The sequence below is a fragment of the Phoxinus phoxinus genome, assembly GCF_949152265.1.
Source record: "Phoxinus phoxinus genome assembly, chromosome: 7".
Classification (NCBI taxonomy): domain Eukaryota; kingdom Metazoa; phylum Chordata; class Actinopteri; order Cypriniformes; family Leuciscidae; genus Phoxinus; species Phoxinus phoxinus.
This window is the reverse complement of record NC_136882.1, coordinates 8,687,436-8,702,725: the sequence shown is the minus strand read 5'-3', so window position 1 is coordinate 8,702,725 and position 15,290 is coordinate 8,687,436. Positions and strand designations below refer to the sequence as shown.

Sequence of the window (15,290 nt, the reverse complement as noted above, 5' to 3'; positions counted from 1 at the left end):
TAGCCTAAAATGTGTCTCATGTCTACACTATGATTGGAACACAGATCACAGCTTTTAATCTGTAAGTGTTTCCGCCGCGTCTCTATTATCTGCAGTGAAGCAGTATTGAGTCATGTTTCTGTGTCCAGTTCCAGCATTAGTGTTTCTGTACCTCTTTAAAGTGATCAAACGCTGAGAGAATGATCTCATGACCTCCTCGAACCAGACACACGGCAGCCAGCAGCTCCAGCACCAGAGCTTTAGTCCTGCAGCAGCAGAGAGCAACATCAGTCATGTTAAAACAACTGCACTGGATCTCTTAAGCCTTGTTCCCGACTGTCAGTCCAAATCCGATTTCTGTGCAAATCCAATTGGAATCCGATCATAGTTACAGTAGCAAGTGTGAACGGCAAACAATCAAATGAATGAGATTTTTTCAAATCTGTTTTCGAGCTACATTTATATGTGGTTTGAAATCCAATTTCTGGAAATCCGTTTCAGTCTGACTGTTCAGATCGTGTGACTTTCTCACGCCACGTAAAAGTAAACATGTCAGACGTTGTAATAGGAAACAGTCGCTGCAGAAACAATGCTGTAAGTGCCAGGCGAGCAGAAAATGCTAATATAACAGAGATGTTTTGAGATAAAGCCGCTCACACCAGCCGTCTGTGTTTCTGCTGCTGCCTCAGAAGACGCAGTATCTTACTGTACTTAATGTAAATAAGACATGTTGCGGTTGTTGTTTTTGCCAAATGCAACACCATTGCCATAGAAACCAATACAGATATTGTGGAAAAAACGAAAGAGCAGTATGGGACACACATCCGATCAGGGGTGCGTTTCCCGAAAGCATCGTTAGCCAACTATGATCGCAAGTTCCGCCGTTATCAGCATAGTTCAACGATTTGGTGTTTCCCGAAACCATCGTTCCAACGAACGTTCGCAAACAGCATCGCAAACTTGTGTGGTTGCAACGACAGCTCTCGAGCTGTGGTTAGAAGCATAGTTTCTAGTTTACATGAGATGTAGACTGAACAAATCCTTATCTTTAGCAAAATAAGCAAGCTGACATTCAGTACAACCCGTATTTTTTATTTAGAATACATACAAATGTAATTTACGTCTTTTAGTTTGTCAAGAGATTTAAAGCACCGTTTTTGAAGACTGCGCATGTGCGAACGTGCTCAACTATGTAAGAACGAGCCAAATATTGAGTCTGGTAATAAAGCAAAGTAACTGAGAAAAATTTGAAATGGTCTTCAGATGCCATATATGTAACTTATATGACGAAATCTAGCATTAATTCGATCTCAAACAGATTAATTAAAAAAAGTTATTAGTCCACCACGTGTGAGACGTCATAAACCAACGTGGTTGAACGATACTTTACGACATTCGGTTTCGGGAAACACTCGTGACTAGCTAGTTGATTTCTCCAACGATGCATCGTACTATGGTAGTTAAGCAGTGAGCTATATAGTTGTACGGGAAACGCACCCCTGAACAGTTGTGACACACAGTGTGGACAGTCAATAATTCAGATCAGATTCCAATTGGATACACTATTAATCTGATTTGGACTGACAGTGTGAACGCAGCTCTAGATGAAGCAGAAGATCTGCACTACCATTTTAAAAGTTTGGGGGTCAGAATGTTTTTTTTTTCTGTTGTAGTTTTTTATTTTATTTTTATGAAACCAATACTTTAATTTAGCAGGGTACATATTAAAATGATCAAAATCTACAGTAGAGACATTGATAATGTTGCAAAAGATTTTGATTTCAAATAAATGCTGTTCTTTTGAACTTTCCATTCATCAGAAAATCATAAAAAAAAATGTATCATGGTTTCAACAAAAATATTAAGCAGTAAAACTGCTTTCAACATTTGATGATAATCAGAAATGTTTCTTGATCAGAAAATCAACATATTAGAATGATTTCTGAAGGCACTCTGACACTGTGATCATGTGACACTGAAGACTGGAGCAATGATGCTGAAAATGCAGCTTTGATCACAGGAATAAAGTACATTTTAAGGTAAGACTTTATTTCGATAGTCCACTTTAGACATTCTACTAACTATAAGTAACTTTGCAGCTACATCAACTAGTATTGGTAGACTGTCTGCTTAATATCTGCTAACACATCAATAGATATTCTACTATAAGTACTATAAGACTATGGGCCCTATCTTGCACCCAGCGCAATTGACTTTGTGCACCGACGCATGTATCATTCCTATTCTGCACCCGCGCAGAGCGGACTTTTCCCTCCACAGACGCACGTCGGTAAATTAGGGAATGAACTTGCGCTCGCGGGGGCGGTTCAGCGCAAAGAGGAGGTGTGTTCCGGCGCAAAACTCCCCTGCTGCTATTTTCCAGGTTTAGAAAGCAATTGCGCCACTGACCAGGAAAAACCCAGTCTAAAGACAGTGGCGCGTTGCGCGTTAGTCAAATGGTATTTTAAGGGCGCGTGCTTGGCCATAATGTAGCGTGTTAACGAGCATACACTTTGATTCTCTAATATCGTGTCCGTGAAGATGTGAAAAAAAATCTATCTTGATAAAAAAAAACAAATCTAGATTGCACATTTACCCAAATTATACGCCTGTTTAACCAAAGCTTATTTGGGTGGTTTCTCCCATCATCCCCAATGTCACTTCTCTGTGCTTTACGGCCCTGATGAGAACGTCGGTCTCCTCGGCTGCGAACCGCGCCTGGCGCGCGCCGGCAAATCCGCCGTTATAATAGTAATCCGCATTGAAACAAGCGCGCCTGCTCTTAAAGGGAATGTGAGAGGACGCTCTGATTGGTTTATTTCACGTTACGCCCAAACCACACCTATGAATAATGAAGCTACTTCAGACCAACCCCTTTTAGATTTGCGCTGGGCGCAAGAGGCATTTATCCCGTCGGGAAAATAGCAACAGCGCCGGGATCCGCCCACAAAGTTACTTGCGCTTTGCACTTTGACACTTGCGTTTCAGATCGTTAAAATAGGGCCCTTTAAGTAACTTTGCAGCTAGAAGTCAACTTATTCTACTAACCCAAACCCTAACACCTAACCATAACCTAACAGTCTACTACAGTCTATTAATACTCAAATGAGAGTCAGTTGACATGTAGTTGCAAAGTTACTTATAGTTAGTAGAATGTCTAGAGTGGACTATCGAAATAAAGTGGAACCCATTTGGTAATATATTAGATATAATAGAAAACAGTTATTTTAAATTGTAATAATATTTCACAATATTACTGTTTTAATTGCCTTGGTAAACAGTATTAGAGACTATTATTTATTTTAATCCCCAAACTTTTGAACACTAGTGTATATAACCAAAATTAATAATCATTTATACTATTTATGTCAGCAAAACTGATAAAGGAGGAACTCCTCCACACACACACACACACACACACACACACACACACACACACACACACACACACACACACACACACACACACACACACACACACACACACACACACACACACACACACACACACACACACACACACACACACACACACTAAGGAGTCTGTTGTTATAGCTGCCAGTATTTATGACTCTGAAAGAGGAGTCACAATGAAATAAAGCGGTGGATTCTGGGAAAGTACACACACACACACACACACACACACACACACACACACACACACACACACACACACACACACACACACACTCCATCTCAATGGGTTACCTGGGATTCTTATTGTTCAGGCTCAGTGCAATTTCATTCACAGCATGAGGGTGAGACATGACCATGTTGAAGCCATACTGAGAGAAAGACAGAAAGAGGACTAATTAGTAAACATAACAGGAACTTCAAGATTTATTATCTGAACATAAAACATGATAAAGACCAAACAGCTTTTCATGAATCAATGTGTGTGTTTGTACGGGTTATCTGTATATGTGAGGCCCAAAATGTCTTCACTAATAAAGTGAAACCTGTTGATAGCTGGAACTCACTGTGTGTGTCTTGTTTTTTCTTTATATCTTGTAATGTCAAAAAGTTTGCGTGAGTGTTATGGAATATAATTTTTACTTTAACCAGTCCAAACAGGATTTCATGACTGTGTGTGTGTGTGTGTGTGTGTGTGTGTGTGTGTGTGTGTGTGTGTGTGTGTGTGTGTGAATGACTGATTTTGTGGCGTCAATTTCCAGAATTTTGTGGAAAATTGGCTTCTTTTTTTTATACAACATTTATCACATCACAAAGTCTATGAAAGGTCTCAATAAGATTTGTGTTTGTGTGTGTTGTACCTGGTAGTTCATGATGGCCCGTAGACACATGATGCACACATGAACATCGTCCTTCTTACACACTAATCTGGAATTCTTCAATGTCCTCCGGCTGGATAGCGTATTAATAGACCTGAGAGCAAAACAACAAGTCAAGTTTAGTATCCAATTAAATCAATATTTAACATATGAAAATACTGTCATCATTTTAGTCACCCTCATGTTGTTCCAAACCTATTTGAACACAGAAGGAGACGTTTAGCAGAATGTTCAAGCTGTTAACACTCACTTTCATTGCACTGAAAAGAGCAGCTTGAACATTCAATGAAACATCTTTTTTTGTGTTTTCTACGGAAGAAATAAAGTTCAGGTACAGGGTTGGAACAACATGAAGATTATGTTATTGTCATAACATACACTATCATTTAAAAGTTTAGATTCAGTAAGATTTGTATTTGAAAGAAGCCTCTTATTCTCATCAAGGCTGCATTTATTTATTCAAATATATATATTAATAACAGTACAATTATGAAATATTATTAAATAAAAAAATGTATTGCATGTGATGTTAAAACTGAATATTCAGTAGCATTACAGTAGTCTTCAGTGTCATTATTATCAATGTTGAAAACAGTTGTGCTGCTTAATATGGAAAACATGATTAACAGGATATCCTGTTCAAAAGTACAGCATTTATTAGAAATTATTATTAGAAATTATAATATTTTAAATGTGTGTACTGTCACTTTTGTTGAACTTAATACAACCTTGCTAAATAAATAGCAAGTTTATTAAATACAAAATAAAATAATGTAAAAGTATATGTTTTGTAACCATTCATTAAGAGGAATAAAGTATCAGATTATCTAATCTAGCGTCATATCCTGATCCTAGAGCCGCAGGACTGTGTCAAATCAATACTAAACTGCAGGACCAGAGCAAGTATTCTCACACGGAAACACATGCAGTGTGTGTGAGCATCTTTGAAGGATAATAGTGCTGTGTTTAGGTCTGTCAGCAGCATCTGTGTGTGTGTGATGTGCGTTGTCTTAGAGCAGTTAAAGTGCTGTGTGCACACATATCACCTCCACAACACAACGGCAGCGTCATTAACATGCATGCCAGCCATCAGGCCCGAGCCAAAAGCTTTTATGTGTGAGAACAGAGACGCACAACAACAGATGCACACAAAGAACACACACACAAACAGGTATAAAACATATCACGTTAGAAAAATATATACATTATGCTATAAATGACTGATTCTGTAGATAAGGGAATTCAAATATACTCAGACCAAACCACGCAAACAGAGAGATCTAAAGAGGCACACAAATACACACACTATTTGCTAGACGAGGTTTACACACAAACTAACACAATGGACACACAGTTCTTTTTCAGGACTGTCACAAGACGAGCTGGGCGTGATTTTCCGAAAACACACACACACACACACACACACACACACACACACACACACACACACACACACACACACACACACACACACACACACACACACACACACACACACACACACACACACACACACACACACACACACACACACACACACACACACACACACTCTGCCTGGGGCAATGATTTGAGCTCAATGCTGAGAACTCATTCAGTAACACACACTGGAACATGAACACACAGCCTGCACAAGCGTTGTGTACGTGTAGTCTACGATAATACCATACTTGTTGTTAATGTGAAAACTTTTTGAATTTGTCATTCAATTTGCCAAAAAAAACAAAAAAAAAAACACACCTTGATAGTTCCTATTAGAACGCAGTTAGAATGACCCCAAAATTCTATTCGTTTTTGTTATATTTCTAAATGATATATTTAAGGAATATCACATGAGCCAGCATGCTTGTTTTCACGAATACTAGCACGATTCCAAATGTGATGGAATTTATAAAGCAGTTCAGTAAACAAGAAGTATTGTGAGTAAGATATTTGAAACTATATTTTCTGTTTTGCTCTATTTTGCCAATGAAAATAGTAACAGAACTGGTGTGCGCCAGTGGAATTAATTGGCATTTTTGAAAGAATCAATGATTCAATGATCCAATGTAAAGAATTGGTTCAGTGATTCAATGACTCACTCATAAAGACAGTCACTGTGTCCGAAATTGCATTCTGTCCGAGTAGGTACTACATATGAATTCGAATTTACTTTAAGACTGCTAAAAAATATATGTTCTATATAGTATGAATATGATGATATGAATGAAACCATTGTCAGATGTGTCGCTTCACTGCCATTGATAAATCCTTTGGCCTCATGAGATATAGAGTGTCTATCCAGTGCACATTTCAGAATCTCGGCAGAAGTAGTACTATATAGTACTATAAGAAGCTCACACTATATATTTGGAATACTATATGTTTTCAAACATACTACTCTTTTGGTGTAGTTTTTCATTTACTATATAGTAGGGAGGTTTTAAACTTTGGACATAGCGTGTGACTTTTTAGATGTGGCTTCTGTGACATTTCTGCAGTACAAAAAGTGGATTTTGCAGTTATTTCACAATATTATCGGTAAGGAAAAACTTAATTTTGGTCACTGCTGTGAACTGCTCAATGCACAGAATATGAAGAATATAGAAAAGCTTGTCCATGACAGGCCTAATCCAGTCAAGGTACCGACATCAGATCAACACACTCAGAAAAATTGCATAATTATTATCATCAACATAATCCCAGAAAAACTATTTTGTGGATATTGCACGCCCCTTGTCTACACTGATGCACAGCAGAACACAGCTGAGTCACTGTTGTGATGTGGTCTGTCTTTCAACTTTGACTGGAGTGAGAGTGTGAGAGTGTGAATGTGGTTGTCTTTCTTCTGAACTCTTTCATCCAGAACATCACAAGGACCTACTGTAGAGTGCAGTAAAACATGTGTGTGTAATGTCTTTGTCATATATCCGGATGTATGACTGTGCTCATCTGGAACACAATATTCTTTACTCGTATCTATCAGGCGATTTCACAAGCACACACGCTTAAACAAGCTCTTTTTAAAATTGCAAAAGTGCATGCTCCAGGCTACATGTTTTATTATAAGAGAACAGCGCTAATGAAAGAACTGATCAGGATAATGAAACTTATGAAACATTCTGCTGATAACAACAGAAAATCAATTTGTGTGATCCGTCATTGGTCAGTTTGTAAAAAATAAAACGATAATTCTACATGCGCTTCATGGGTCCTGGCGCAGATCCTGTCGCTGTACAGTCTCACAACACAATCGTCCTAAGCATGTAAATGTTTATTTAATACGCACGTAATGTCCCTACGTATTAAAAGTGTGAGCAAGTTACATACAGGACTATGGCAAAATGTCAAAGTGTTCATTCTGAAATCTGAATACAGATTTATGTTTTTTAGGTATGCACATACAACTTAATTCATATTGTAACCTACATATTCACATTGATTATGTAATTATGTTATGTGTTTTTATTACAGTAACTTAATTTAAACAATTCGCTGGCTAGATATCGCTTACTGTGAATGCACTTAAACACCATGAAATGTTATTTATATCACATCCCTGTTCTGGCAAAGGACTTGAAAGACTGGATATCCATTTACAAAGAAAAGGTTAGTGAATAATTTTTTGTACACTTGTCACATGCTGTGTAATGAGTAATCTTGTGGCGATACTTTCCAAACAGTGTGTATTTAATTCACATCCAGGTACAGTATCTTGCCACAGAGACTTCCTGGAAGCGCATCACTACAAATGAGTTTTCCTTTATTATAAATTGAAGGATGAGACTCATATATGTCAGTTGATTTCACAAGCACACTCGCTTGAACACGTTCTGTAGTGAAGTTGAAAAAGTCAATGCTCCAAGCTACGTGTTTTACACTTAGAACAGTGCTTCTTTTAAAGGACTGACTATTATTATATAATAATGATTTACAGTTCGTTAGTATTTTTGTTCATTTATATTGTATCTCATATTTTGACATTAAGATTTATATAATAGATATATCACAGCAGAGCTACATAAAAAAGGTATCTGAAATAATAAACTAAAGTGCAATGTAGTGTTGTCAAAATTATAGATTTTTCGAGACATATCTATACAAATATCTGAAATCCTTCCAGTACTCATTTTCCATAAAGTAGATACATGATAGCAGCTGCGCTTTCTCTCTCTCTCATCTCTCAGACAGCGAGTGACACACAAACCCGCCTCCACTCACTCGTTTTATTTGCTCCGGATGAATATTGTTGGTGTTTCAAGGCTTGAATTGCGGCGTGGAATTGTGCGTATTGAACATAATTTTACTCATTCCTGAGATTTTTTGCTCACACCCAAAAGTGTGGGACATCTCAGTACTAAATTGAGTTATTTTCCGCTGCTTATTGCGCTGAAACAGTCAAATACACAAAATAATGCTGGTCTTGGTGAGTATTCACGTAAACAGTCAGTTATGTTTTAAGTGAATGTAAACAGTTGAGAAAGAACGCGTATACAGTATAATGGATCCATGCGTCAGGTCTTAAAGTGACAGTAAAATGACATCATTAGTCCATGATGATGTAATTACAGCATTAGGCAGTAAGCAGATCTGTATTGCCACTTTTATAGACATCGCCAAAGCATTTGACTCTGTCGACCATAGGATCCTTTTACATAGGCTTTCCAGTATTAGTCTGTCCACCTCTTGCTGTGATTGGTTTGCCAGTTACCTCACTAACCGTGTCCAGCAATTGAAGGTCGAAAACATCATGTCGGACCCACTTATCATCTCTAAAGGTGTGCCTCAAGGCTCCATCATGGGCCCAACTATTTTTTCTATTTACATCAATGACATAGCCAGAGCTGCTGGCGCCTCCCCGATTCACCTTTATGCAGACGACACCATGTTGTACTCAGTTTGTTCCTCTCTCAATTCTGCGGCTTCCAGTCTTAAGCCTGGAACACACCAAACCGACGGTCGGCCGTCGGGCAGTTTTTGTTTGTCGGCCGACTAAGTTTTCTCAGTGTGTTCCGCACCGTCGGCTGAAATTGGTACTCGTCGGCTTTGTTTCGGCCGATTTGACATGTTGAATCGGTGTCGGGCCGTCGGTGAAAGAGGGAACTCTGATTGGCTGTTCAGCTTACTGAACGAGTCAGTGCACGATAATAAGTCAAAACGGTACAGGTAGAAGGCTGTTCTAATTTTACGTCATCTCACCTGAATGTTCCTTGGTGAATATTTCAATATCAACATGAGCAGAGTGAAATAAAGAAAGTGTGTAGCAGGATTGATATTCAAAATGGTAAGCACGCATTGCTTTGTTTACGGTTTGTGTATCTGCAGCCTGCAGCGTCAGTTTCCCTTTTTGCATGACGAATATAGATGAATATACCTGCAGAAATAGACAGCTGTCACATTTACACGCAGGCGCAGAACGTGCATTCTAGCTGACAGTCGGCTGTAGTTCTCTCGGTGTGTTCAAGTGCAGCTTTTTACCCCGACGCGAGGCGACAACACAGTCGGTTTTCATCAGCGCTAGTTCGTCGGCAACGGCTTGGTGTATTCCAGGCTTTAAACTCAGCTTCACCTCTTGAGCAGTTATTTGGCAATCTCCATCTCCGTATTAACACCAGTGAGACTAAACTTAGATTCATCCCTGTCATTCATTACACATATCAATAACCTTCAAACAAAAGTCAAAGCTAGACTAGCCTTTCTTTTTCGCAATAAAGCTTCCTTTACTTATGCTACCAAATGCACCCTTGATAAGATGACAGTACTGCCAATTTTGGACTATGGCGATATTATCTACAGAATGGCACCAAACACAGCCCTAAAAAACTTGACACACTCTATCATTCAGCCATCCGTTTTGCCACTAATGCACCCTTTCAAATTCATCACTGTGACCTGTATAAACTGGTGGGCTGGCCCTCCCTTCATACCCGGAGGCTCCATCATTGATTTCTCTTCATATACAAGACAATCCTGGGCAAGACACCTCTCAGTTGTACAGTTGTACAGTATGTTTCTATCTATTTCTGTAGCCTCTTGGCCAGGTCATGTTTGGAAAGTGGGAAGTGGTTCTCAAACAGTTTACCTGGATAAATAAAGGTTAATTAAAACAGCAGCCTAATATACCTGCTGCCAAATTATGAGATAATATTAAAATATCGGTAACACTTTACAATAAGGTTTCATTTATTAACATTAGTTAATGCATTAACTAACATAAACTAACAATGAGCAATACATTTTTTTTTACAGTATTTATTCATCTTTGTTCATGTTAGTTAATAAAAATACAGTTGTTCTTTGTTTGTGCATGTTAGTTCACAGTGCATTGACTAATGCCAACAAATACAATTTTTGATTGTAATAATGTATTAGTAAATGTTGTAATTAACATGAACTAAGATTAATAAATGCTAGAAGTATTGTTCATTCTTAGTTCATGCTAACTAAAGTAGATAACTAATGTAAAGTGTTACAAACATATCTACTGTATATGGCAGTTTTTCCCCATGGTATCGCTGTCAAATTTGTGGCCAGTAAAAATGCTGAATTTTGAATAAAATCAAAAAAATGATTTTATTCACGCTGAAAGGCAGTCTGGATACCATGGACCAGATTTTCGCCTCATCTAGGGAACCAATCACAGAACGGGGAGGGAGCAGCAAGACGATGACGACATCTATGCGACACAACTAAGCAGTTTGTTTATATCCATATATATACCTTCGACCCTCATGTTTATCTTGTCATAGTCGCTGAATAGTCGCTGAACGTCATTGTGTACACAAAAATATCTTACCCATCGTCTTCTTCCTTGTCTAATTTCTGTCGCTCTACATACGTCATCTGGTATAATGGAAACGATTGGCTATGAGCTACGTACATGCGCATTTGATAGACATTCTTAGCACCCAATAAACGGCGCCGGGCATTCGTAAACCACGCCTCAAATACGAGAAAATGCACATGTGGTTCCCAGACCCAAGTCTCAACGAGAATTGGGTCTGGCGTTAGCCAGGCTATTATAATGGCTTAATTAAGGATACACTGGTAGTGGATTATAAATACAGGATTCATAAAAATTGTTACACAGAAGTTATATTATAAACAGTAGGTATCACACTCAATAGTCTAGCGCAATACTATTTTTTCATGTCTACAGAATTCTATAAAAATCTAGAACTTTGAGTAAATTCAGCAGACGTACCCTTGTTTCTGTGAGCACTTTGGACATTGTGGATGAGTCTTTGTTCTTCAGGAGGGCATGGGAAATTTGAGAATTATTCTTATTACAAATTAAATACAGCACACGATTTAACCCTACAAAATACTAGAAGCAGAAGGAAAACGTGGGAACAAAACTACTACAAGTGAGCAGAAACTCTGAACTATGGATCACAAATTTACACCACTGGCTGCAGAGATTACAGTGGTGGGAAATGATTGATAAATCAATTGCAGAGCAGCATGATCGGAATAAACAGCATCAAATAACAGGTGAAATCAGAGATTATGCCTGACAGCTACACAGCTAGTTACTTAGCAACTGAACTCATTCTGCTAATCTAAGCTCCATAATACAGCACATTGAAAAACATAAAGGGGAGAGGAAAGGAGGCTGTCTGAAGGACGGAAAACACGTGCCTTGTGTTGCAGATGGGAACGCACAACAGCAAACTGCAGACAGAGTGACAAGTGCGTTATTACACACAGTCATTACACAAAACCTGTGAAATAGTTCATCGTTCCAGCAAGAAGAACATATATACATCTAAAGAAATTCATGTAAAAACTGTATGAACAGAACATTTAATTCTTCATAATGGCCCGTTCACACCAAGAAAGATAACTATAACAATAACTATAAATCTATAAATAAAAACTATAAATAAAAATATAAGCTATATACAGCTATAACGTCTGCCGCTCTTTAAAGTCTGATGGATTCTGATTGTCTTTCTATGTTTTTATCGTTCATCAGCTGGGAAAAAAATCATTCAGAATGAATAGATTATTGTTGTCAAGTTATTATAGTTATAAGGGGTGATCAACTGCATGTTTTTTTTTACAAAGTTTTATAATGTTCTCTGTGGTCAACTTTATAATGTTGGCAAGATTTTCACATGAACATATCAACATTTAGATATTTTCTATCCTGTTTTTGACCCTCTGTTTAAAAAATCCCACTATGTTTCGATGGGAGTGCCGTATCCAAGACTTTGAAGTTAACGGCCGCTATGATTGGGTATAAATATTGAATATTAGAATACATTTCAACATCTCCACCAATATACCTGTGGAATTGTTTTGAAAACTTGAAAAATTCTAGTGAAATTCAGCCATACATTATTGAGCCTGATCCTGAATCAGAAGACACTGAACCTATACCTCAAATACCAATGATAATCCAGTGTGCGACAGAGTGGTAATCTTTATTTATATTTATTCCTTATGTTTATAGCACAGGTACGTCTGTAAGATGTCTGCTAAAGATCTGTTCATCTGGAAATCATCTGCTGTGTAAAAACATCTGATAAACGTCTTAGAAAAAGCAGTTTTACATTCATTCTAAATCTTAATCATCTTAAAGACATCTTCTAAATGTCTATATGACATCTAACAGGAAACGTCCTACGTATTGCGGATGAGCAAACACTCAAAAAAATGCATCTTGCAGATGTAAATGCAGACATCAAATAGACATCTCCGGGATGTACTTATCATTTGTTTTATATTATATTAGTGTTGAAACAAAGACGCTACAAAAAGGTGTTTATCTCGGTACATAGTTGAAACATTTGCCAAATGTGAAACATTTCTGCATATTTTATATGCTTTCTAGCCTTTCTTGTGGTAAATAACGTTTACTTGGAAGTACTTGGAGTTAACAGTTATAGTTGACAAGATAACTTATGGTGTTTTGTGTAAACAAATTATGAATAAATATAATGGCCATTGTTTGTCGCACTATCGTTCTTAAATTCATCGTTCATCATTTTCAGTAAAGTGAAAGCTAAGTGAGTACATATCAAACGATCAGTAACACACAAAGCAATTACTGACGCAATCTGGCTGGAAATTCGTTCAGAATAAAATTGTAGGATGTTGTATAAGGAAGGCAATTCAAAGACTGTTTTTCCACAATTTGGCATCTCAAAACCTCTTGTAATCCTCTATCGGTTTGTTGTTGTAGTAATCCTGTGTTTGCATCTGTTTCGTATTTACTACTACATGACATGCACGAATCGGTGGGCGGGGCTAAAGAGGCAATGATGTAGAAGTAGGCGTTGATCTTTGTCAGTGTTGGGGAAGTTACTTTTAAAAAGTAGTGTTTGCTCGTTACTCGTTACTTCTTAAAAAAGTAATCCGTTACTTTACTTAGTTACCTTTTTTGGAAAGTAACTTTTTACGTTACTCATTACTTTTACGTTACTTTTATGTTGCTTGAGTTTGGGCATAACCCAATATCAATGTGTATATGCCTACATAAAGTTATACTATGAACTCTACCTATTGATAAACTAGAAGAAGAAAAAAAAAATAGAAAAAAAGAGATTTTGAGATGGAAAAAAATATATTTTTATTTGAATAACATTTGAAAAACCTGTATAAAGTGAACACCAAAGAACAATATTAACTATTGAGCGGTGGTGACGCGTTCATGAAAAATATCACAAAGAACAGGCAAAAGTAATGATTATGAATAGCCTATGTCAAATATAGCAAGGAGACATTTTATTGTTTATTTACACTTGAAAACAAGTATTTTCTGTCAGTGTCGACAGCAAAGATGAAGTTGACGATGCTGACTCGCGATCTTCGCAGTAGTGAATGCGCCAGAGAGAAATGCACATTTTATACGGATTACATAAGCAGAGAGTCTGTTTTCTTTCGTTTTGAAGTTTTGTTTAAAAGTACACATTTCAAGCTTTCTATATATCTCTCAGGTATTTGAGGCAAAGCTTATACGCTGAGTTTGGGTTCATTTATGAGACGAGCTCCAGTTCACGCACCGGCGCTGAGCTCCTGACAAGTCCTGATTATATTGCCTGCTATATTTACTTCTTATTTATTAAATCCAGGCAATTCGTTGATGAACTATTGATTAAAATTAAGATACAATTAATACAAAACGAAATTCACTTTAAAGAAAGGCTTTCTACAAAAATAAACTTACTGGAGTGGTCAAAATCATGTCTGCCCACTCCATTTGTCTCCCGATCTTATGATCTTACTCATGCTTTTCACTTTTCATATAATCAACAACATAGATAACATAAATATTAAACTAAATCATTTTCTTTAATGACTAGGCTACAACACGTAGGCCTATTAGACTACAGTACAGACAAATGTAATGTCGGAGCGGGATTTGAGCGAACGCCGTCTTACCGGTGAGCATGTGGGGGGAGAGGTACGATTTTCAAACAATCATCTAATAATATTTTGCTTGATATGCCAATCCTTAATATTTGGTGTTTTAAATGCCAACCCTTCTTCATCCGGTGGGTAGTATTACTTTTGGTTTGCGTAGTGTAATTCACAGAATTGACTGCTCTGCTGTTATCAGTCTCTGTCACGTAACGTGTGGAGCTTGTGACTATTGCGAGCGCGCAGCTGAGAAGATCGTTGTGGCGAATTTAAAAAATAACTACGTTTCGTTACCAAATTTTCAGTAGTAGCGCGTTACACTACTTTTTACACGAAAAAGTAGTTACGTTACTGTAACACGTTACACACAACACTGATCTTTGTCTGCAGAGATGGTCTTTTACGGAGCCATGCACGGAAAAAAAGTAAATCATCTGCTCAATTTACTAATTCGTTCTCTCAATTTACTATCCCGTTTCCTCATTTTGCTAAATTGTGTGGATTATTTACTTATTTGTTCCCTCGATTTATAAATCTTGCGCACAGTTTAGAAAATCGAGGGAACAAGTTAATAAATCGTGCTCACAATTTAGCTTACTATTGTTTTCCTGCATGTCATGTGCGTGGCTCCGTAGTCTTTCGTCGCACTATGACATAATAATGTGACAAAAT

The 15,290-nt window shown here is 37.5% G+C and overlaps 1 protein-coding gene across 9 annotated transcripts in view; it reads right to left on the bottom strand.

Annotated features, from left to right (window-relative positions):
- Positions 1-15,290, bottom strand: part of fmnl2a (formin-like 2a) — a 119,118-nt gene that overhangs the window by 29,936 nt on the left and 73,892 nt on the right. For 6 of the 9 annotated variants that reach the window (XM_079619847.1, XM_079619845.1, XM_079619848.1 and 3 more), the window contains exons 7-9: positions 4,254-4,365; positions 3,688-3,764; positions 152-245 (exon numbers count right to left, since the gene is read on the bottom strand). In XM_079619847.1, the coding sequence (XP_079475973.1) occupies positions 152-245; positions 3,688-3,764; positions 4,254-4,365 (283 nt within the window). Of the gene's footprint in view, positions 1-151; positions 246-3,687; positions 3,765-4,253; positions 4,366-11,454; positions 11,500-11,891; positions 11,925-15,290 lie in introns of all 9 variants that reach the window. The other 3 variants (XM_079619843.1, XM_079619840.1, XM_079619844.1) reach the window with 1 other exon arrangement.